This window comes from Paralichthys olivaceus, chromosome 8 (assembly GCF_024713975.1).
Source record: "Paralichthys olivaceus isolate ysfri-2021 chromosome 8, ASM2471397v2, whole genome shotgun sequence".
NCBI classification, from domain to species: Eukaryota; Metazoa; Chordata; class Actinopteri; order Pleuronectiformes; family Paralichthyidae; genus Paralichthys; species Paralichthys olivaceus.
In genome coordinates, this window is record NC_091100.1 from 15,802,602 (window position 1) to 15,828,208 (window position 25,607).

A 25,607-nucleotide genomic window follows, 5' to 3' on the forward strand; every position below is an offset into this window, starting at 1 on the left:
CAATCAGTTTAATCTTGACTTGTTTTAAAAAAAAAGAAAACAGAAAAAGCCATGATGGTGCTGAGACCATAGACTGCATATAAAAATAAACGATATGACAGCTCTCCAAAAGTGAAGCCCAAGCTTTCTGATTGCACCCCGGTTTCTGGCTGCAGTAGAGGTCATAAACCTTGCCTTCTCCATGTTAGTGGATGGAACAAACCAAAAGTTTTTTTCTCAAACATGGTATCTGTCTTTAAAGGTAGTTCTCATCACACTTGTTCAGCTCTTTTTCCACCAAGTCTGGTTGTAATTAATTATTTCACTTCATGAATATACATTTTCTTGACTTACAAATCTTGAGGAGTTGTCATTTTTCACTGTCTTGGCATTGCCAAAAGATTCCAGGATGGGGTTGGCTTGTAAAAGCTGACGTTCCAATTCCCCCTGAAAAAAAATTACAGCAGCACTCTGTTACTCTATGAAAGTTAAGTTGAAAAAAATGCAGAGAAATGAATTGTGATTTTTAGCAGACAACTGAAAAAGACATTTGTACATGCAGACACAGACATCTGAAGACTTGTGTTTTACACAGAAAAAGAAAAAAAGATTACATAACTCACACACACATAAAGACAGTATATGGATATATCAAGAGTAGCATTATTGGAATATTTCAAAACTGTTTTTTTTTTCAATGTTTGAATGTTTGTTTAACATTGGATATGAAACTTGTTGGCTTTTGACCTTCAAATGTTGAGACTTTACCTTTGGGCTCATAGACTAAACAATTGAGAGAGTGCTTTTGATCTGATTATGGTTATTGTAAAACTATATCTCAAACCTTCCAAAAACCACCTAGCCAACACCATTTTATCTTCTGAAGTATAGATGGAAAAGAAAATTTGATCTGAGTCCTGCTCTGAATGGGGACTATTGATGTGGTCAATAGTGATAGAGAAAACATTTCTGGGGAATTTTTCTTTTGCTGTTATGAAAGCCAGACATGCAATGTATCATGTCATGGGGAATGTGTCCACAATGCACAACAGAAACCCTATGTTTGGTCAAATTGGATGCTTTGAGATGCTGAATAAAATAAAGAATATTTTACAGATGTTTGAACAGGTGGTCCGCTATGTTTCCATCTGAGCCACATTGTGGGCTTTGTCATGACCACTGAATCCAACACGAAAAAGAGAGAAAACTATTTCTTCTGCTCCATTATTTCTCTTCTTGTGGCTAAGTGAAATATTTTCCCATTACGTCAAAAATCGCTGTGCTCACTGGAGGTTTGTAGAGGCCATTTTCCACAAAAAGGAACTGAGGAATCAGCATTTGGTTAGTATGTGAGACATGTAATGTGATCTGAAGTTGGAGAGCATGATGGGCTGCTTTTAATTGAGTTTCTGAGCAGCTGGAATGAAGCAAGGCTGAACTGGATAAACCTGGACCATCTCCAGCTATTAGATTAGAGGCAAAGCCCACAGAGGCCAGAGGATTTAACCCAAAAGCCTTTGTTTCTACATCAACACAGTCCTGTGGTGCAACTCAGTGGTTAAAATGGTTCATTGGCAACCTCTGCCCATTTGTGTGGTCTATTGTACGCACAGTGTGCAGATTACAAACACCAGGGGGGGTCCAGCACAGCAGCATTTAGAGGCTTGACCCACATTTCTATAGCAAAGTGAATATGTCAGACATCTGACAGCGTCAGAGCCGGCTCCTCCACCAGAAACTGCCAATTGTTGTGCAAGCAATCTGACTCATTATAAGTCAACACTATAAATATCCAAAAGCTTCTGAAGCTAAAAAAGAATCCTAACTATCTCCCTCACAATTTTTTTTTGTAAACTTTGATAGCTACAAGTTTGTCTCTTATTAACGTGCAGCGTGTTTGGCCACAAAGCAGAGCAGTGTTTTAGGACAGGCCTAGTGCAGCCAAAGAAGATCCATCAAAACTGTACCACTAAATATTCCGAGGCAGAGGCCAGTCAAGGATGTTGTTCTCACTGCTCAACATCTGCTACAGGAGTCACGAGGTGCAGCAAAAATATTGCAAGTCGTGCTTTTTACCAGAAAGACAAATTAGAGCATTTCTTGGGAAAGGGCACCAAGCGTTTAGATCTAAATGGAAACAAGCCAATGCAGAGAACTCAGTTAGGCTCTTTGGGCTGATTCCTACTTTATGTAAGAAAGTCTACATCAAGTGATTAAGTTGAGCTTTCTTAAAAACCAGCACACTATTTCAATTATATTTAGCATAAATGTAGGTTAAATATCTGTGGTGAATCTATCTCTTTTATCTGGAGGGTTATTGTAAAAGAATGAACAGGCTTTAACAAGTGAAAGTTTAAACCAGCAGCAGTTGATTTCACTGTCTATAATGATATGCCTGTGAGCTGCAAATAAATTTTTACGAAAAAAAGACACAAAATAAGAAAAGAACTTAATTTGGGCCATATCCTGTTTAACAAACTCTCTGTATGTTCGTGTTGGACTGGGTGATAAAACAATACTAATACATTTTCATCAATAGCAATACAACAAAAGATCAATATATATTTATAATATTTATATATTGTTTGTGCATTGTACAAGCACTGAAATTGATAATTGGTTTTAATGTTCTTGATCAGATTTTATCTGAGTAACATTATTGTCCTTCTGGCCCAGCATGTTGTTAGTAAGTAAGTTGAACAACAGTTTAGGCAGCTACAGTACATACCTCTTAACAGTATCATGTGATCATAGGTAACTTGATCAATGCCCAAATATGTAGTTGTATCAATATATAACACTACTGTTAGTAGTAACACTATTATTATTATATCTGATTATACAATTATTTACATGTAGATGTTAAGTCAATAATCTGCATTTTACATAAACATAAATAAACAAGATATATCAGCTTCATCAAGCACATTAGTTTATTAAAAGACAATTAAAGCAGTGATGCAATTATTTATTAATGAAAGCAAAAGTAAAAGCAAACTATAGCATGTGGGATAAAGTGGATGGAAAGCATCTAAAACCCACAATCAGTGAATTGAACAGGTATTAGTGAGTTATTCTGAGGTTAGAGAGTAGGTGGCGACAGAGTGGGTGAAGTGCCCCCTTCATATTGTAAGTGAGGTGAGATAGGTGAGAAACTACATACTACTCACATAAAACAGGGGTCCACTCTGTAGGATATGGGGAGATTCAATTGTTATTATAGAAAATAATAAACGGCATTGATGTCATGTAAACAAGTGAACCTGTAATTTACACTGAATATTTCTGAAATTAAGAATTAGTGTCACAATCTACAGCAGTCTGTCAACTGAGTTAGCAAAAGGTGCTATTATACTATTTCAGTGGTCTATGAATCCGGCACTCGATACCAAGATCACTGCTGGTGTCCTGTTGGTAAACACATAATTCATTGTCTGCAAACAGTATTCACGCCTTGTCCACACGTACACAGGTATTTGTATAAACACAGGTTTTTCTCCTCTGTTCTTAAAATGAAAAATCTCCATTCACATGAAGGGATGTTTAACTATTTTACTAATCTTTTACTCAGTCCCGAAAAATCCATATCTTCCGGGCTCTAATTTTCAGTAACGTAAAACATTATTTACATGTAGACAAAAAGCTATGTTTTAAAAAAAATACCAGTGTACTTGTGACCTGTGGACAGAGCCTCAGTCACAGGTGAGATGGCTGTAAGGACTACCTGCTGGGCTCTGGGTTCTAATGGGCCAGCACTGAGAATTACTGCAGTACTGAAGGTAAACTCAAACATAACCTGATTAGCTGATGCTTTTAGGACAGATAGGTGTGGCCACTAGTTCTGTCTGTAAACAGTGCACAACACAGATCAATAACACTTTCAACTGCACTGAATACAATCAGCATTTTTACCTTTATCTTTGGCAGAAAAGATTATAATGCTTCACACAACACAAGCTGACTTAATGTGTGACAACAGCTTAACAAACATACATGTGACTATGTTTCATTGAGTGTGAACCACATTAACAGCAGGCACATTTACCTTATGTCACATTAACATAAAACACAATGTAATCTCAATAATCATGCCAGTTTTAAAATGTACTTACAACAGCATTGTGAGCCTGATGGAGAGAAAAAGTAATTTGTAATTATGCCTTTCAGGATTTAAAAAAAATAATTTATCAAGTATAATTAGTGAAATCCTTGGCATCACTGACACATTTGATGATCTCGTATTAGGCTCATACTCAACAGATATATTATGAGCCAAGGGTATAAATAATATTTATTTGAGTGGAAAATGTCAGTGTAGCATGCACATGAACATGGGTGTATAAAAAAGCATAAAGACTTGCCTGCAGTTTCACTGGTTTCGGTGACTCTGGCTGTTTGTTACAGATAAACAAATGCAAATTGTTAGATTGTGTGCACACACATTCAGTGCACAAAGTCATGTTGCCAACTATAGGTATTGATACTTGTACTGCGAAGCCCGAAACAAACCCACCCACCAGTACCTATTTCTAACTATTGTTTCTCCATTTGCAGCATTCTGAGGATTCACATGTGAGTTTTTATTTCTGTAGAAAAGCTTCGCTGTTTTCAGACATGAACTCTGTAAAGTTTGACAAATGAAGAACGCAGCAGGAGATTGTCTAAGTCAGACATTCAGGTGAGGGGTGCCGTCTGGGCAAATCGCGCCAGAGGCAGGACATGACATGTAAATTCTCACAGTTTCTAGAAAATGTCCAGAACAGCTTTCTTGGACATTTGCCTGCTCACAAACAGCCCCTCTGGAAAATGTCAAGAAAATGTCTGGACTCCAGAGCACGTCTGAAAGCAGCTTTATAATATATTTAGTTGTAGGGGCATATAGACATACCAACGTATGACAGTAATTCATTTTTCTGACAACTCCTCGACTGATATTTGTATTCCGTCCCCTTTTTATGGGATGATTAGGTTACAACTTAAAGCCAGCAAAATTCAGTCAGAATCAGAGTCATGAATATGAAGAATACTCACAGGAATGTTGTGGTCTTTTCTTCCTTTGTGGGAAGAGGCAACATGTGCCAGGTACTGAATGACCTTTTTGGTGTTTTCAGTCTTCCCAGCTCCTGACTCACCTCTGAGACAAAAGAACACCAAACAAACAAAACACAGGCAAGAGAGAATAACGAGACATGAAACTTTTTAAAATGAGCCTTAGACATTTATACCCAAGCCACCAGGTGACACTGGATCAAACATGTACTGCTCTTATTTAGATTTTCTAGAGCTACTCTCCTTTGCACCAAAGAAAATAAATTATTCAGAGAACTCAAATTGGTTGTGGGCGTGTGGATAGTCAGCCTGCTCATAACTGCTGTCAAACAGTGGCTGTGGCATAGAAAAAACAGAAATACAATCATGTCAAATCCTCCAAGCCATGCAAAATTTTTGTGGGAGCAGTTTAGATTTAGAGCATACCTGAGGTTTTACAATAAATGCATACTCACGTACACCAAGTATGCGCAAAATATTGTTTTGCTTTCAGGCTGAGGGAGTGTGATGTGGCTGAGAGTTAGGACTGAGAAAGTAATGTGTCAGTGCTGTCAGTTTCATTGCTGCTGTGCACGAAGGGTAATCATGGAGGGATTGTGTCAGTGTCTCTGGTGATGGCATTGGACTGTCGGGTGTTACATTCTTCAGCTCCCCCAGTTCAGAAGACAAGTCATTTAAAACAGGGAGTGCTGAGTTAATCATGTTTTGTGAGACATTTTGTTTATATTTTATGTTTCCATACCATTTTGCTATCAGTTTGTGTAACTCAGGGCCAAAACGGATTAAGCTTTGTAAAGTTTGTAAAAATTGTAGGACTATCCATTCGAAAAATAAAGACAACTCTAACTCAACTCAATGGACCACCTCCTTACTTTTTAGTGCTTTAAATAAATCCAACCCTAACCCAAAGTAAAGACATCATCAATGAAGGGGAACTATGTCAATGTCCTTGTCTCAAGATAAATAACAATACACTTTAATGTGTTTTAGGCTTTTGTCTGTGGTGTTGAATCAAAGTGAAATATTCAAGTTATTCTGTTTGTATGTATAAACATGGAACAAAATAATGCTAACACTTTGCTATTCACACAGAATGAAGAACAGGGCTTTGGTATGGTTCCTCTATCTCTGGTATTTCCTTGGGGACATTCCTGTCATCTGTCGACACTTGTCACTGTAAAGATGCTGTTTGAGGAGCTGACATGCCAGACATTTCTCAGACCCTTCCTTTCTCAATTTTCTCTCAAGTAGTGGCAGTCTGGTCAGTGTTAGTGACACACATGTAAGAATGCAGGGGAGTAAATTACCAGTTACTTAATGTTTTATAGTCATTTAATCTAATTGAGACAAAAATGCTTGAGTGGAATATAATGCAACACATGATGCTATTTCCAAGGCTAGTGAGTGGAAATGCATGCAAATAATGAATGAACCGTGAACCTAACAATAAATTTAGAGTGTTAAAAGAACAGCAGTTTTAACAGAGCACAAACAATTTAGGGCTTTTCATTCTCATGCAGCAATGGAATAAGTCTTCATACTCACGTGCAAAGAATGGATTGGTCCTCTCGATCTGTGAAGACAAGAAGAGGGAAGAAAGGCGATGAGGGTAAAAATAGTGTTACCTCAGCAGTTTGTCTTTGATTCAGCCTCGGCTGTCACAGGGTTTGAGTGACAACATCACAAAAAAAAAACAACCCTGTGTGACTTAAACATCTTATCAGCAGGTTGTGGATTTGAAGGTCAAGTCGAGCTTAGTGCGTGCATGTCAGTTTGCGATCTAAAGCTTTTTTCTTCACAGCCTGAGACCAGTTTTTATTAGAAAAACAAAATTACTCTTCTAGGGCAATTTTTTTCATAAAGCTCAGACATCAAATCATTTCCCCACAAGTATTTCCTAAAATGTAATATCACCCAGAAAAGCAGCACTGTGAAGACAAATCACTGCATGGGAGAGATAAGGCAACTGTAATGTCAGCTTTATATGAGCACATAGAAGGTGCTGACTATGAGTGCAAGTTTGAGACTTTGTCGCCAGCCCATAATCCGATTTAATAAAGATCAACTTCAGATGACTCAATATTGGAAAAAACGTTTAAAGTACCTATTACTAGTACCTAGTACCCGTACTGTTTTATTAAAATGATTTATCATAACCATGCATTTCTCATTGAGTTGAATAGATTTAAGATTTGAATAAGTTTACTGTGCTTTTGGCATTTGTTTTGATATACAGGATGTAAACAATTGTAATGGAGCACATATAAAAATAAAGGCTTGATTAGTAAAATAGAGTTTAAAACAGAACATAGCATCAAACGATCGCATCAATCATCATTCAGTGTTGAGGGTACTTTGTGGTCATGTGGCAATAAAAAAGATAATCTAGAGGCCCTACACGGGAAAATAAGTGTGATGATGTCATGGGAAAACTTTATTTATACTCTACTGCCCCCCCGCCCTAGGGGTTAGGCCTCCTGTCCAGTCACATGGCTGACTGTCTGAATACTAGATAAAGGTCCTCAGACTCTTTGTACTGTGCAGACTTGATGCTGCACTGTATATTCACAGTTAAAGCTCTGACCCTGTCTCCTATCTTCATCTTTAGAAACAGTTTCAGTTTAAACTGATTTCAAATTCAATTAAGTAAAAAAAGATTAATTGTCTCAGTCACATCTGAAAATCCTTAATTATAACGATGCCAATAGGAGATGTTATAAAATCATCTGGCTTTATCCCCAAAAACAAAATGCAGCAGGATTTCATTGTAAACATGCAAGGAAGCAGAAATTAGCTCCTCAAAATGTACTGCAAAGGAACATACATCAGATTAATTGTGCATCTACCCCATATTATTCAAGTTAAGACAGTTTCCTTTATCTCTACTTGATGAGCAAGAGTCTGTTTATTGAGGGGGCTGAGCTCACAGGCCATTAATACTGTAACTGTATTGCAGAGTCTGCATCTTAGATAATTGAAGCAGTTACAAGTGACTGGTGATTGGCAAGCTGTTACATTAGTAGATTGACTGAGGAGAGCTAAGCCATCAGTGACTCAGGAGAATATGCATGGCTGTGTAGTGATCATGCCAATTTCTACATTCACAAGTTTTCAAAAAAGACCTTGTGGTTTTCTGAAGTGCTTTCATACATCTCCTGGGAAAATGGCTGAAAAACAACAGGACCTTGTAAATGATGAAAATGAATTGAGCTTAATATTAAAGATACCAAAATATAATTAGTTGTGATTCGTTCCTGAATCAGTGGCAAACCACTCTAATGCAAAATGATCAGCCATCACATCCTGTGTTTGATTAAATAGACCTGCACAGGGGCAGGGCCAGGGGGCACTGGCCCTGCCCAGTTCCAGATTACTTTACAGTATGCAGAATTACCTCATGCATATAATGACACACACAAATGAAGGGTGAGGAAGTGAGAATGTGTTTGAATCAAAACTACATCTATTTTTCTTATATATTTACTTTTTGTTGTGAAATACCTGATAGTCCAAAAGGGAAAAATCACTCTGGCTGAACTGCTCACTTCATATTGGCACTTAAAGTCATTACCTCGAATGTGAGGAAACTTTGCCACATTGTGGGGGGGGTCCCTACTTGAAGCCATGCTGTAAATATTTTGCTTATTGCGTAAACGCAATGTCCCCGGCTGGACAGTTCTGCTGGAGGTGAAGGTTTCCTGGACTGAACTGCTGACTGGGTTCCTTTGGGGTAAAATGATGGAAGGTTATCTGACTGACAACACAGCTGGGAACAACCTGGGTTTCCTGGCTTCGACCAGGCACTTTCTTCAGTTAAGCATTGTAACAAGGGGGATTGACACATGCATGCAGCTAAGGCTACTCCAATCCTTCAGGTTCTCACCAGCCATGACGTCAACAGCTGCTATATGCATGACCCCCCCCCCCCCCCATTAGCCCCCACCTCTTTGACTTCAGTACTTTCACATCCCTATCTGAAGCACACACAAACACAACGCGGCTCAGAAACCTGTCTTCTTTATCGGGCTGGCTGCAGACACAGAGGAGACATGATCCCCTCTTTGATGGCACTGTTCGATTCCATTCACCAACTTGCCAGCACTGCTGCAACCTTAACAGCCTCTTGTCCAGACTGTAAAACGCTGATTACCAGCAGAGGACTCTGGTCTGTGCAGATGACAACTACCCAAACAGGGGCTGTTATTTCCGTACCTTACTTGATGGTCATAAAGACTCTTTTGTGGGTTTCGTGTGATTGGTAATGCTCTTTCCAGCTTCACATGACTCCATCATGCTGGAGGGTAATGAAGATTCATCTTTGACATATAATAGTATTTTATTAGCAGCTGAGAAGATTGAATTTCTCTTTTAATACCTGATTTTCATCTTTTGAGGGGCAAAAACTCAGATCATAAAAATAATAAGATGTTTTCAAAGTTAAAATAATGCATGCTTCGATGTGTTTCAGATCTACAGATTGAAAAAATAAGGAATTGTGAAAGGTTTCAAATAGAAAATGTCTGCGCCAACAGCTTTACAGAGTAGTTGTGAAAAATGGGACGATGTCTTGCAGCTTTGACATAAACACAGCAGCTTTGCATGTGGTGTTTCTTCCTATAAGGAAGGGGAGAAGGAGAGGGGGGGGGGGGGGGACGGGGAGCTGATCTCAGCTCACGACAGTGAGCTCATTGTGAGGCTGTGGCACGCTGGGCCGGCCTTGTGTCTGCCACCGATGGCTAATGCCTTTATTTAGAAGTGACAATAAAGGACAAACACTCACCTCAGACACCTGTCCTTCACACCTATGTGGCTGTTTACACAGCAGCTAAATGTTTCGAGTAATAATGACAAATCAATGAGCATGATGATGCTGTCTCATAAATAGGAGGAAATAGATCTTAGTCTTTGTGGAGTCTATGAAAAAAAGAGGTGTTTTATTGCCACTCATGATGTTTGCTTAAGTACAGACAGAAAGATATTAAACAAGTCATCAACCAACCATTATAAATGTTTTTTATAACTTAATAATTAATAAAGAGCATCCAGTCAACTGTAAAATGAATGAATTGAATCAAAGACCACATTTCCTCTTCAGCATCATACAGAGTGGTACTGGCATGATATCCAGATCTAAAAATTACTGCACTGGTTTAACATCACATGATGACCATGCATGCACGAGCACATGGTGGATTTCTTTGATAGAATCCCCTGTGGCAATATAGGATGGGGTTTTAAGCACAACTGGATGGAGCGGGTTGGGGTTAACCCTATCAACAGCAACGAAAACATTTGATTACTGATGATTTTTTAATGATTCTGGATTTCTAATGTCTGTTTGAGCATTTAAAAAACTGTATAAGGCAGAATAGACTTGATATTGTTTATTAGTTTAACACCTCAGAGCAGTTACACTTATGACACAGTGCCAAAGGGGCTTTAGTGACTATTAAAAAAAAGACTTTGATTACAATGTGTTTTCAGTGGCACAAACCAATTTTTACTACTGCGTAAGAAAACCATGTAAATCTGGACAAAGGGAGGGGACTATCCCTTGTCACAGGGGTATCTGTCAGTATGGTTTAGGTCAAACTATAAAATGATTTAAAACCTTTCCTCTTAGGGCTCTAATGGAAAGCAGCCCTGGTGAGGACAGAACTGGGACTGATAGTTCAGCCGAGGACTTACAGATGGAAACAAATGCAGTGGAGATCCAGAGAGTTTGGTTTCTTACATGGAGCATATTTTAGAAAGAAAGTAATGAAATCTGATCTGGAGATTAAGTGTGTGTGAACACTGGCTCACTCACTCAAGTGAGTGTCTACATTAGGTGCAAAAATAAATGAGTGAAGACAGCTTGAGTGTGGCAGCCAAATAAAGGTGACTAGAGGGAAGAGGCCAGGACATCACTGAGAAAGGGGAAATAAGCCATGCTGAAGGTAATAGATTTAATATACATAAGAGGAAGAAGAATAATTAAAGATTTAGAATTTAGAAGAATTAAGATGAATTAAAAAAGACACCAGGTGATGTCTGTACATGGGACTTGAATAAGAAAGGTAACAGTGATAACCAACAAGACAAATCATCTAAAAACTGCATGTACATTCTCTGCAATTTTTAACTCTATTCACTGTGACTGTTTTGATTTTAAGTCTAATAATTAGCTTCAAATGATTTAGTATGCTGTAAATATATTTTTTATAACTCCTTTAAATTAATATTGCTACTTGATACCATGCACTCAGCACTCAGCATGCTGTGAGCAGTTAAGTTAACATACAGATTATGTATGTACGAATGGACCAAGATTTTCTTTGATTGACTGTAGCCCTAAACTAAGCAGCTCTGGCAATCAAAACAACTTGGTGGGCTTTCTTTGAAGAGACATTTCATTACAAAATGTCAAAAAGGTTTACACTCAATCGTCAACTTGAGTTAAAATGCAAATTCCTTAAGAATGGCCATGCTGCATGGACATAAAACACTACCTCTGAACGAGCCGAGAATACTAATATTCAGTCATGCTCAGCTGTATGAATCAACATCTTTTATTTTATTGGAACATTAAATTAGGGATTCTGGTTATTAGTTGATTTAATTTAAATTAGATGAAATCCTTCTTAGAAGAGCTGTACGTCTATGTCTGTCTGTCTCTGAAAACAGGGATTATCTTGACGCACGCAACGTCTCTATGAGCTACTTAGCTTCGACACAGTCAAGATATACTTGTATTTAGACATCCTCCTTGGGTATTTTTAGTCACCTGTCCAATTAGATTAGATTAAAATGGGATAGAAGCATTTTATTGTAATTATTGTTATATGTACAACTTTCAGTTACAGTTAATCTGTACCGAATCCCTAGCTTCTTGTGGTATCTTTTTAAAATATGGTAATGGATTACCTTTCCAAAGATTAGGAAAAATGTCCAGTGTGCTTAATGTGCTCTGGTGTGCCCAGGAAGAGGTTTGAGGTTGAAAGAGCCTTGTATTAAGCCTCAGTTCAAAAAGCTATTATTCTTTGCTATGAACATGATTGATGCCAGGTGGTCCAGCGTCTGCTGAGACTGTAGGCCATTCCGCATAAACATTCCCAAGCTTGTTTTATCACACATTCCTGACAGTATAGGTTACACTGTACAGTTCACTGAGGACTTCATGGCACATACTTAACATTCTTCAAACAATTAATATCAGTGGTTGACTGATAAGGCCAATAATATATTTTCTGTATTTCCCATTAGTTACCTTTATAGACTGTGTGAATCGCCATAGTCATAGCTGTCTCTCCATATTTTCCTAACGATCCAAAAACAATTTTTAACATCTCATACATTACATTAATAACATTAATAATAATAATAACTTAGTGTTTGGCTCTTCATTGTAGAGCTATGTGCAGCCCTATGGCCATCTCTCACTCTCCACCCTTTTCTCACAAACACAAAAAGTCTGTCATAGATGGAGAGTGGCCGTCAGCAGCACCGGGAGAGGTCCTGCCGCATCATTGGTCCAGTGGACCCTCAAAACATCCATTAGGTTTTTACCATTCTTGGCAACCCACCCAGCAGACCTCTGCATTTTAATGGTGGTGTCTGCTTTAGCTATGCACATTTCTGCAATGGACATGCTGGTCTCAGAAGGGGTACAGACCTGAGCATAACACTTGCCCTCTCTTTGTACCTGTCTTTCGGGTGAGGGGCATGTTCACTGGTCAATCATGATAATCAACACTGGCCAGTGACACAAAAACTTGATGAACTCGAAATTATTTAACATTATTTAATGTTTTATTCACTCCAACACAAAAATATTGGACTGTCTAGATAGATCTGAACTTTGCACACAATTTGTTTTTAATTTAAAAAAAATCTCAATATGACAGATACATCAGTCACAAATTAATTTGATATTTTATTAATATCTGTAATGGCGCCAACAAATGAGATAAGGAGAACTGCTTATTACTTTTAGGGAAAGCTTCACTAAGCTTGCTGGACTTGACCTAATGCCCTGATTAAACACTCAGGAGAGACTCAAGTAGGAGGTCTTTTTCCATTTCCACCAAAACAAAAGACCCCCTGTATCACACCCACACCTAGGGACAGTTGCAGTGCTGTTGATGCATGTCCACTCTTGGAATCCATCACAACCAATTTCTTCGACACATGTTTTCATTCAAGCAGCAGCATTTTCTAACTACACATTTCCAGATATGATAAAATTAGCTTCTTGTACGTCAGCGAGTTCACATCAGCAGAGCAGCGAGGGCAATAATGAAAAGTATGTGGACCTCTAATCAATAACAGATGTGCACCAAGTTCTAGAAGTCTGCCGACACACCCAGTCTTTGTTAGGTAACACCACATTTAACCTCCCAACAGAGCACTGACTGGCTTCACAGTAATGTTGCAGTAATTAACAGACTGCTGCAAGGTTCAGACACCCTTCAGCCGCATGTATGATTTGCCCATCTGCAAAGATCCGAGTGTCGTAAATTAGGGGCAACAAATTATTAGGCCAAAATGTTCTCTCTCTTTTCCAGATGGCACCACTGGAGGGTCTAAACATGAAGTGTGAAAAGTCTGGTGTTAATCAGTCAAAATAAATGAATCATTCTGAAATGGCATTAAAATGACATATCATATAACAGTCACACAGTTTATACCCTGATAATTATCTTTTTATTTCTTTTGTTTTTACAATCTATCTATGTTTAATCTATATAAAATGTGTTTTTAAAAAAGGTCATTACAATCTCAGGAGACCAATGTGTCACAGATTGATTTGTCCAGCTATCACTCCAAAACACAATCTTAACAAATTCTGTGGATGAAAATTACCAATGTTGGTTGATGACTGACGAACGACTAAAGTAATTAGTTGAGTTATTGAAATTTCACATTTTTGGGCGATTGACAAATCGATTAATAGATGTACTGTTTCAACACTATATTAGACCATAGCAGACAATGATGCAGCACTGCATTTTAACAATATTGGATTTTTGAATCAAAGAAATAAAGTGTCTTGATTTGTCAGGGCTTTAATTGGCTTTAATTTGCCCAAAAAATCCTGCAACCCCAAGTATTGACACTGAAAAATGTTGATGTCATCTGTGCAAGTATTAAGCTTTACAATGACTTTCAACTTCAACTTTCAACCTGAGAAAGGATAAAAAACACCAGTGATTATTTATACAGCTGGATATTTATTTATATTGACCAGGTTGCTGAAATGCTCAAGGCCAGAGCTGAGCAGCAGCTGGCCACCACTAATCCCCAACCTATAAACCTCCTTTTCAACCACAACTCTTAATTCTGATAGGATTGGAGTAGCAGTGCCAAAAAATGACAAGTCGGCCCTTTGCTCTAAGAGACATACACTAAGTGGATGCAGAATTTTGAAATGCTCGAGGGCAGAGGTCATTGCTTCATTCCAAATAAAGATGCAAGAAAATCCACAAATATGTGGAAATAAAAACAAAACCAACATGTTGACCATCCATGTCCATCCCTTTAAAAACATTAATAGAGAGTGTGGAGAAAAAAGAGGTGGATGCGACAATAAAAAACAAGCAGGACAAAATGATGAGCTGAATTCTACAATTCATGACCTGCATTAAAATTCTGTGTGGTAAAAAAATCAGGACTACATGTTAACAGTAAACCTTCCTGCTGTGTACCAACATGGGAAAAGCAAAGTCTAAAAGAAATGACGGGACTCTCCAGATTGTCACCAACCCACTGGTCGGCCCTCACAAATCACACAAAGGATCTATTGTGGAGTGCAATGGGGTCACCCTCTCTGTTCTCGCTGGTCTGATCCCAGTCAGTCACTGCCCATAGTGCCTGGAAGTTTGCCAACTACCAGGCAAGGATCTCTGAAGACATCATCCAGTGTGGACCGCCTTCATTTTCAAAATTGTATTTTCCAAAATGAATTAATATGAAAACCAGGGCAGAATGGACGTCACAGACAACAGCGATGTCAGCAGTTAATGTGTGACTTCAAAAGATTTAACCCAAATATGTAACTAGGAAAGATCTGTAAAAACTTCAGAGCAGTGAAACCAGTCATATTTGTTGAACATTCAAAGCAATGTTCGGCACAATGTGTAAAAATAATGATGAATTTAAAACATTCAAAGCAATGTTCGGCACAAATAATAGCACAGCAAAGAAAGCAGACACAGTAGCACAGATAATCCAAGATTAAAACAATCAGCTCTTAATAGTATGTAGCCTGAGACACAAGGAGATAGGGACATACAAGTAAAGTCTCTTCATGTGATAATGAGACATTCAATTGTTTCACAATTACACAACACAGACACAGAAAACCCTTCAAAGAGTGATAATCCCATCATGTGTAATCTGTACATATGGTTAGTTGAAGCAACCTTTTAAAGGAGGATCAGCAGGCAGAGTGTAATTATGATACTTTAAAACCAACAGGCTACAATATAACAGAAGACATTTGAAACCAATACACTGACAGTCAATGATGTTTCAATGTCAGGTTTAGTGCTAATTCCTGTAAGTGTGGTGGATTGACATAATCAGTAACAGTAACATAGACTTACCTTGTAGCATGCATCTGTATGCAGACTCTGAGATTGCGTAGATATGTGGGGGGATTTCATGCCTCTTTTTGCCCCTGTACATCTCAATGATATTCTCTGAGTAGATAGGCAGGTTTTTGTAGGGATTTATGACGACACAGAAGAGACCGGAGTATGTCTATAAAACGAAAAGAAAACATATAGTATTTCATTATCTATATGCATCGATGACAGTAAATGGACAATGACTAAGCACAAAAAAGACTCAGATCCTTTAAGTGGACTGTCATAGAAACCTTGCACTTTACTGGATGCAGATATTACTACCTATAAAGATAAAGTAGAGTTGTATTTCTGCTATCACAACAGTTAGCATGGTGAATCCAGAACAAAATATCAACTCATGTTTTGTTTTTTCTGCTCATGTGCCCCGCTTTCTGGTATGATCCAGAAAGCGGGGCACATGAGAGCTGGCTCACTGCCAAGCGTCCTGCAGTCTTTAAGACTCTTACTCCGCTCACATATCCCTTCCATACAGTATGTGTGACAGTGTACAGTATTTCCCATCTCAACATTAGACTGGTTCAAATTTAACCGGGCATCCTTTGACTGACAGCTGAAAGCAGATTAAAAGGCTGGAAATTTTCATTCACAACAGTATATTAGTGGCTCAGCTGTATGATACAGACAGACATGTAGACAGAGAGTGGAGGACAGGGTTAATCCCTGGCATGTCTGCTGCTTCTGGTGCACTCCACAAACTGAGGGGTTACTCAGTAAACAGCAGATGCTGTTGGATTAAGGCTCACATATCAATGACTGAGATCAGAAGTCTTGATTTTTTTAACTGATAAAAACTTTTGAATACATCACAGCTCTCTCGCCACTCATGAGCATGCTTTCTATTAAGATAATTGTTTCTCCCTTTACTGACAAGTCCTGCCGGACATGTTACTGCACAAATCCTCTTATCTGTAGTGTAGTCCTAACTTTCTACCACTCTTTTCCTCTTTTCACTGCATCCCTTACTCTTTTGACACTTTTCAGAGCTCTTTGTGTGCTTGGCCGGGCTGCAAAGCCACATTCTTTTAATAATGTTGTCTGTGGTTGGGTGAGTGGACTGCTGGGGGCCCAGGGCCTGCAAACACAGGTTGTCAAAATGGAACAATGGTGACATGACCAAAGCATGCTATGGGAGCAGAGTGGATTGTGGTTGTTTGTGTGTGTGTGTGTGTGTGTGTGTGTGTGTGTGTGTGTGTGTGCGTGTGTGTGTGAGACAGTGTGAGTGATGTCTAAAAATAGATTACAACTGTCACCTGGCTGAAGGTTGACACTACACATTCACTCACACAACACATTTGGAAATTGGGAGATTACTGCAATGCTGGGCTGAACAATATCTCAATACTGTCATTTAATGTCCATAACATGGCAGAAGTTTGGATTATATTCAGGTAAAACATTTATTATGGTAAGAAAAAAACAAGCAAAAGAATAATTTTGAAAACTGTAGTATATATAGCTAAGTGTCAAAATAATGATTATGAGATCATTCCTTAAATGAACCTTAAAATATGACTTTACAAATTCTGATTGATGAAAGGGGATTGACATTATAACTTTGAGACATTTATATATAAGAGTGACACAGAAAGGCTGTAACCGGTGGAGGATGTGAGGTGCTGTAGCTCATGTGTGGAAGGTGGAGGGGAGATCACCAGATGGCCATCAAACCCCCTCTCAACCTCTTCCATGTGCACAGATGCTTTAGACACAACTCTGTGCAGCTACAGCAGAGATTTGTTACCCTGGAAACACCAGTCAAACTCTTTACATTGCTTTACATTGCTGATTGGTACTGACGTAACTAGGACTGATACTCAATATTTTCTAACTGGCATTGACTGTAAACATCAACTTCAGTTAGTAGGATGTACCGTCGGGCCACTGCTGTAATAACCCTGTCCCAGGCCCCCTACGTGGGCACAGTGCCAGGCAGACAGATCAGTGCTCCTGACCCAGCATGGGCCACAGGCACTGGGGGAGAGGGATGACTCAGCTGGCTGTCCTTGACGGTGGACCCCAGAAGGTATTTGGGGGGATTAGTGGTGCTCTGAGGGCAAAGGGGTTGGATGACTGAAAAACCAGGCATAACAAGACACCAGCCAGCGTGTTGTGGTACCTTTTATCAAAATGCAGAGTTTGCACAAAGGAAAGTCTGATCAGTCAACACCATCTAAAAGCTGAAATACATTTGACTCTGTGTGTTACTTTTAGCTGATAAATGGGTTTGAGGTGATAAAAAACAGCTCTGAGCCCAGTACTCAGAGAAACTATGGCAAATAAACAAGATCTCTGACACAGTTGAAAGGCTTCCCAGCTGTCTGGAAACGTCCAAATAAGTGTTTTGCTTAGCAACAGGGCCTCTCTCAATGGGAAAAGAGGGAGAAAATCCAGGGGTCTCTGAATCAATGCCCTCCATTCCGACATAACTGGGCTAAGTGGGCTTTTACAACGTCTTTTCAAACCCTGAAAACCATGCAAGGATCTTTACTGATTTCCCAAGCAAATAAAGACATGCCTTTGCAAAAATTGACAAAACATTTAAGTAATTTCCAATCATGTCCAGAAGGACCATGAAGATTCTCACAGCTCTATATTTACTTTAAAGGTACAGTGTGTAGAATTTAGTGATATCTAGTGTTGAAGTTGCATGTTGCAGCTGAACACCCCTCACCTCACCCTCTCCTTCCAAACATGAAAAAGAAACTGTGGTAGCCTTCAGTTGTCATAAAAACTCAAAAGGTGTTTAGTTTGTCCAGTCTGGACTAATGTAAAAAACATGGTGGCCTCCGTAGAGAGGACCCCCTCGACGTAAATATAAAGTTTTTGAATATAAAGGACCTTTTCTGGGGTAAAGAAAACTACAATTCATACAATTTAGATGAAACGATCTAGTGAAAACATCATGAGGATTATTCTACATTAAATTTGTGCCAATACATCCCTTTCACCTAAATCTCACACACTGGACCTTTAAATCTTGAGATGCATCATAATATCACTGAATGTCATTTGATTAAAATGGCAAACCTGTCATTGTTGCAGGGGAAGTGTAGCATTACAACACACACACAAATGAATGCCAATAAATCGAATGGCGTCCTGCCAAGCCTTTATTAAATATAATGACTATTAGTAATGAGTATTTGAGGAAAAAGGAAAAAGGCAAATGCACAAAGTCCAGGTATCAGAAACAGTATATGAAAGGAACTAATGTTATCGGAGCATCTCTAATTTCTACTGATGAAACCTTGCAGCATCATGATCTACATGTGGATAGTAACCAGTGACATAACCATGTGAATATAAGGAACTTATCACATCTAAATATGGAAATCCAAACCTTGCACTACTTAATTTTTTAAACTGAAAGAATATAGATCATGTTTCTCTTATGAATAGACAGAAAGACTGGTGCTGCAGAAGGAGGTAGGCACAATGACCACAAGGCTCTCAGCCTGGAGCAGCCACTCATCCTCCTCAGAATGTACACTCTGAACAACCAGTGCAACAAAGGATGTGCATATAGTGACATCCTTATTACATCCAGTGCTGCTTTCTCCTCAGCTACTGGACTGAATCATATTTCATCACTAATCGGAAAAGCCAGGCATGATAAAGGACTGTATTCCATTAAAAAACATTTTCAAGCTCAAAATGTTTCTCATCCCTGCCAATCCATAAAAATGGTTATTTCCTATCCTCTAATGCAAATAAGTTATGTTCTAATGTAATTAGTTTTCAAGCATTATCACATTTCCATCCGCTGCCCTCTGAGTGGATGGGAGTCACGAAGCAGGTTATGTCATGGCTCGTTGCTCTGACTTAAAAGTTCATGTAATCTTTAAAAGCAGAACAGGAAAACATGCAGAGTCAGGAATGCAAAGGCAGCTGACCAACAGAGTTTTCCAGGCATGCAAATTAAAATCTCTTAACAATCCTTACAATCATTACTTTCACACTCACAAAACATGGTAATTTAACAACAGAAAAATTTAATGAGCACACAAACTGGACCAGGTTTAAAAAATGTGACCCTGCAGAACAGGAAAAACTTTAAATGCTGACATGGATTACCTGTAATTAAACATTAACACATTAAAGACATTTCCATGAACAAAACTGAAAAATATATTAGTTATTTGAGCTGTTGCTTATCAGCAAACACAAAGAACTCTTTTAAGGCAGTTTGGTTACAATGTGACTCAGCACCGGGCTCCCTGAGCTAAGAGATGGGGCTGGGGGGTAATTGAATTCTCTACTACACACCCTCTAAAAAAATGCTCAAAAATAATATTGAATTAAATAAATAAATACAAAAGATCATTTGTAATAACTTTGTTGAAGCTTATGTTGCACAAATGCCTGATCGCTCATTGTTCCCCAAGTGAGAAATGGAACTGACTTTTAACTGTTGTCAACATGTTTACAAAGAGATAAGCAATGAATTAAGTCAAAGAAATTCCTTTAGAAACTCTTGTACAGTCCGCGTTGTGTTCACATTGTGACAAACAACTTCTGCTCTCAGGAGATACAAGCAAACCGATCACTTTTCTGGCAGGGAGCCATGAGTAGACAGTGACCGCATGGCAGAGCTCACGCTGCTACACCTTGTCTGCTCCTAACATCCCCCACACCATGCTGACGTCAACAGGGTAAGCCTTTCATTAAGGAAACAATGACTTATGATGTCATTGTTTTGTTTTGTTTAACTAAAGCGAGAGGCAAACACTAAATTATTAACATTCATTAACATTTGACTCTGTTGATGTTTACTATCTTAGCATCAGAACATACAATGACAATGTACCTCAGATTTCTCAGTCTATTATGTTGCTTTTATTGAATGTTTATGTTTAAGTCTGTAAGATTAATGGTTACATACTGATGATGTATTATTTCTTATTGAGTTCTCTTCCCTTTATTATGCTGGAATTCATATTTGTATCATATTTGTGCATTGTATCTATATGCAGTAATAATCATAATTAACACAAAAAAGAGTCACCATCTACATTAGTCAAATGACAAAAACACAAGTGTGTTAATGTTGATAATCAATTTATCTTTTAGGAATATTTTTAGGCAGAAATACCACAAAGCTGCTGTTTATTCCAACGTGGGAATATTTGTTACATATGAATTCTTTCTTTTTATTAATCCACCAAGGGACTTAATGCTTTATTCAATGTCATGGTTTCATCCATTATGCTTCCACATGTATCAGCAGTCAACAATTGTCCTTAAAATATAACGCAAACAGCTGATGAATAATATCCATAGCGTCTATATTCTATAATAATTCAACATGTATATAATCGGGTAACATGACTGGATAAGCAAATATTCATCCTACTTAAACTTTGCCAAGTAAAACCCAGTTTAGCCAAGTTCATGTCTGTCTTTGTGACTGGGTCTGTATGTGTGAACCCCTCGGCCCCTGTCTCCTCCCTGGGTGTCAAGTGTCCCACAAGCTCTGTCTGGACTATTCCAGGAATGCATGTCAGTAAGTGAGGCATAATCAGAGGGGATATCTGGAGCTTATAACGGCTTGTTCATCAAAGAACACTTGTTTCTGAGCCTCTTCAGGGGCACAAGTGTGAGATGCTATGGATATGATATGTAGAGATTTTGCTCAGAATGGATATGATGTGTTAAATAAGCATGCCACGTATGCCTGGAATAAGTTATTGTTGCTGACAGTTCAGCTCTCAACTATTACTGGGGAAATGATATTGACTGCAATAACAATACTTGATCTCTCTGTTTGTCTAAAATAATTTAATGGCAAAGCTTTCATTAATTCTTAGGCTGACAAAGTGATACATCACTTGAATTAAATTATCATTTACCTACAGTTTCTAGAATGTGAAATAAGATGATTACAATTATTTAGAAGTAATTTCATTTCTTATGAAATACTCACATAAATGAGGCCAGAATAGTAACGGTCTTTGAGGTTGTGAAGCACAGATGCCTCGTTCAGGCAGGTGAGTTCGGCCATGTCCTCCACTTTGCTGAACTTTGGTGGGTTCATCTTCTGGATGTCATCCTTGTTGACCACTGCCTTCTTCCCATTCTCTGCCAATTCCACCACCACCTCATCCCCACGCTCCTCTCGAATGCTGGCGCCCTCGAAGCCGTGACGTTCTGAAGGGATCCATACTAGCCTCTTGGCAGTCCAGTCGGCCTGAGCAGCCGGGTTGTAGACCACGGCGCGGTCCACAAAAAGGTACTGCTCTGGGTCCTCCTGCCCACTCCTCTGTGACATTGCTGCTGGGAACCAGAGGCAAAACACACTTGGCCACCTGTAGGGAGGAGAGAAAAAAGCTACATTTAAAATTCATGCAGCTGACTAATGTAAAGCAGTTCATCCTGTAGGGGAAAGATGAAGTCGTTTGCATGACAGACTTTTGTGCTAAAGCGGGTTTTTTACAACTGACATTATAGATGTCTCTTCTAATTTAACTCTTCAAGAAAGTTATAGGGAAAAAAAGCATCCTTGACAATTGATTTGCAAAATAGATCACAAAGGTCACAGGTTGGATGTAGGCTGAGAGTTTAAGGTCTGGTCTTGTTATTAAGAGTATGACACAGAAAACCAACTTTGCAAATTATGCCACAGGCCAGTCCTCACAACAGACTCAAACAGCACAAACCTCTGTTGCCACCGATAAACCAATTCAAACAGTAGAAATGGAGTCGCTGTAACAACCCCAGACTCAGATGTATTTGTGAGAGGCTTTTGCCCACGGCACACTATATGGCAAAGAATCGTTGAAATGGAAGGAGATTATTGCTGCAATCATAACTTACATGTGCAAAGATGTGGCCTCAATTTACATGGTCAAGATTCAGGGGATTTGAAAGTGACGTACAGAATACAGAATACCCAGCCAAAATGAAATGTAAAATGAAATGCGCCTTTCCGTGTGGAAAGGCGCATTTCATTTCATATGTGTGATTATCTGGATATGAAGTGACCTATATCAGGAAACATCTCACAGCCGTAAAAGATGTTATAGCTTAATCTCCGATGGGTGAGGTGTTGGGTGGTAGGAGAATAACTTACATTATGACCATTACTAGTACGACGATTATTGATTCAAGAAGCTGCTACTAAAAGAGCTGAAAGTTGAAGCTGGCAGGTAAGTGCTTACATGACGATGCAGCTGCTCTAATGGCTGTTTAATGCTGGTGATAGCATTCAGATTGCATCTTAAACAATTGGAACCTGTCATATATCAAAAACCTGCATTTTTGGTCTCAAAAGCTAATGCCATTGTTTCCAAAGTTTACATGGTGACTGATAGTTATTATTGTATCACTGAGGAAATATTAGGGTTAGGGCATGTCTGACTGACTGATGGGGGGCTCTATTTATTACAGTCATTCATGGCGGCTGCTGCTTGCTTGTCATATCTCAGCAGGGGCTTGTAGTATATAAATACTACAAGTACAAAAATCTTGGTCATCACCCTCTCAGAGTTCCTTTGCATATAAACAGTATATACTATACAGTAAGTATAGATTTGAACATAAGAAATAATTATTGACCGTGGTGTAAGGTAAACCAATGCTAGTGTCTCAACCAGCATTCACAATAGAGGCTCCTAGATCATCAACTCTTTTATCCAGTGACAAAGTTAACATGACTGTACACTTTTTATGTTAAAGGAGCAAAGTATTTCAAATGATCAAATGAGAGGATTTTATATCTAATAAAAAATAAATGTGAATTGAGTTTATTCTGTCTCGTCGTTGCGTTTATTTGCTGCCTGTGTTTAATCCACACTAGTCCGACAGATGTAGTCTGTAGGTACAAGCCTGGGGCCTATTTCTTGGAGCATTCTCCTCCCCTTCCACTTCCAACTACAGTTTTCAAAATCCTTCAGCTACGAGAAACAACACGTGCAACCTCAGAGCTAGAAACTTACAAGCTATAGATTGCAGTTTTTAACTAATATTTAGATTGTGCATAAATACATCTTTTACTGTTTTTAGTCATGTTTTCTTTGCAGGGAAGTAACCCCCCCCCCAACAACACTACTTTGCAGCAGCAGTGTCACTGCATCCAGGGCTTAGTGCTGCCCAAGACGAATGTGATTGCCTTTAAGAAATAAAGACTCGGACAAGCCTCTTTATACACTGGATTTTTGCCATGGCAGACATCATCAAATCCCCAGACACAGTTTTTAGGGGCACCACCACTGCATCCTAAGTGTAGTGCTGCCCAAGATAATTATAATTGTTCCAGAAATGCAAACAAACCACAGAATTTCTTCCTTGTACAATAATGTGTGCAAACTTATCTCCATAGATCTATATGCAAGACTAGGCCCACACAGAGTGGTGTGCAAGTGTCAGGCCTTTACACCCCCATCCCTGTGCATAACCAGCCCACATACAGTAACATCACCATCTGAGCCTCTGCAAAAACCCTGACTATGTTGTGTAATAAAAATAAGAGAGAAATCTACTTCATAAACTAAAACAATTTATTCAACATGACAAATAATTTTGGAATGACCTACAAAATGATGTGATTAAAGCTGCAATAACGATTCAATACCTAACAGTGAACTTTCATTCAGATTATTAATGACTGTGATCATTGATCACTGACTTTTTTCAACCAAAGTCCTGCTGAACATTTGGCAGGGTAAACATCTATCTAATCTCAGGTATCATGAAAACAATCATTACATTATTACAATAACACATTTCTCCAGACCTATGTCTCAAGCTGAATGGCAAATGCTTAAATGTTTGCATAGGACGCAATTACACCATTAATAACATTAATACCATTAAAGTCAAACGGATCTGGGATCAGACACAATGGGATAACTTTGCAAAACTTGGCACTTGATGCCCTCAACAGCTGATGCACAGACAAGTTTGACAGAGAGCGCCGGTCCAGCCTTCTCACAATCATCCAAACATACTTATTATTAGTTAGGAACAACCTCAGCTGATTATTGTTCATGTATATTTAACCCGTGCTTAAAGCAGGCGCTGGTGAGACGTGAATCTGGGTCAGGTCACGGGATGGGGGAATCAGTGTGGCTGCCGTGTCACCGCATCCCCTCACTCTGAGCTGGAAAACACACTCTCAACCCTTCACCCGACCGCAGACCAATGCGAATATATCGCACACCCCACCCCCCAGTTTGGATATTAACACTGGGTGTAATAAAAAGCTAGTAGCGGACTGATAAACCATCGGGCCAGGCCAGATAGCCGCATCGGCTACGTTAGCTTGCTAGCGTTAGCGCAAAGTTGGCGTGCTGTGCTTTCTCATCCCACCCGCTCGAAAAGATGCATGCACGGATCCAGCACCGAGCGGCCAACCGAGCGCTCACTGGAGGTCTACATCGGTGCTTTGCTTATTCTCAGCCACCACAGTTTGGGAAATATAATAAAAAATAACCAGGGGTCTGTGTGTGATGGGAGTTTCACAGCCTCCTCAGCCCCATCATGGGTGTGGGTGGCTCACAGACGTCTGGGTGGGGATAAAGGCAGGCGGACAATGACCACACCGTCTCACTGCAGCAGCTTCCACATCCAACTTTAAAAACACCGCGACACAAACATTACAGCAACTACCATCACAACAGAGCTAACAGGAGCGGCGCACAGGTCCCGCGGCGCCGGCTAACATTAGCAGGAGCAGACGGTCCTCCATCATTGTAAAGTCACGGCACAATAATCCGCTAGCTGACGTTAACGGTCACTGTTGCTAACCACCACATCCTGACCGGAGTGACCGGCCCGGGGCCTTCCCGCTGCACTCACCGCACACAGTGGAGGAAGGAGCCGTGTCCCGGGGTCGAACAGTGTCCAGTCGGTGAATGTGGCCGTGTCAGTGGGTCCGCTCTCTCATCAGTGGTACTCCCCCACCATCACACTCTCAACCGAACTCCTGCCGGTCACACACGGAGCTGCGCC

General features: G+C 39.3%; 1 protein-coding gene across 2 annotated transcripts in view; it reads right to left on the reverse strand.

The window, feature by feature from the left end:
* The window catches only part of LOC109627564 (myosin-10), a 52,489-nt gene extending 26,882 nt beyond the window's left edge, over positions 1-25,607 (reverse strand). The window contains exons 1-9 of one of the 2 annotated variants that reach the window (XM_020084160.2): positions 25,455-25,607; positions 21,583-21,964; positions 15,615-15,771; positions 6,574-6,601; positions 5,011-5,113; positions 4,341-4,370; positions 4,092-4,106; positions 3,150-3,167; positions 334-426 (exon numbers count right to left, since the gene is read on the reverse strand). In XM_020084160.2, coding sequence (XP_019939719.2) covers positions 334-426; positions 3,150-3,167; positions 4,092-4,106; positions 4,341-4,370; positions 5,011-5,113; positions 6,574-6,601; positions 15,615-15,771; positions 21,583-21,927 — 789 coding nt within the window. In that variant the 5' untranslated portion in view covers positions 21,928-21,964; positions 25,455-25,607. The remainder of the gene's footprint in view (positions 1-333; positions 427-3,149; positions 3,168-4,091; positions 4,107-4,340; positions 4,371-5,010; positions 5,114-6,573; positions 6,602-15,614; positions 15,772-21,582; positions 21,965-25,454) is intronic. The other variant, XM_069529519.1, reaches the window with a different exon arrangement.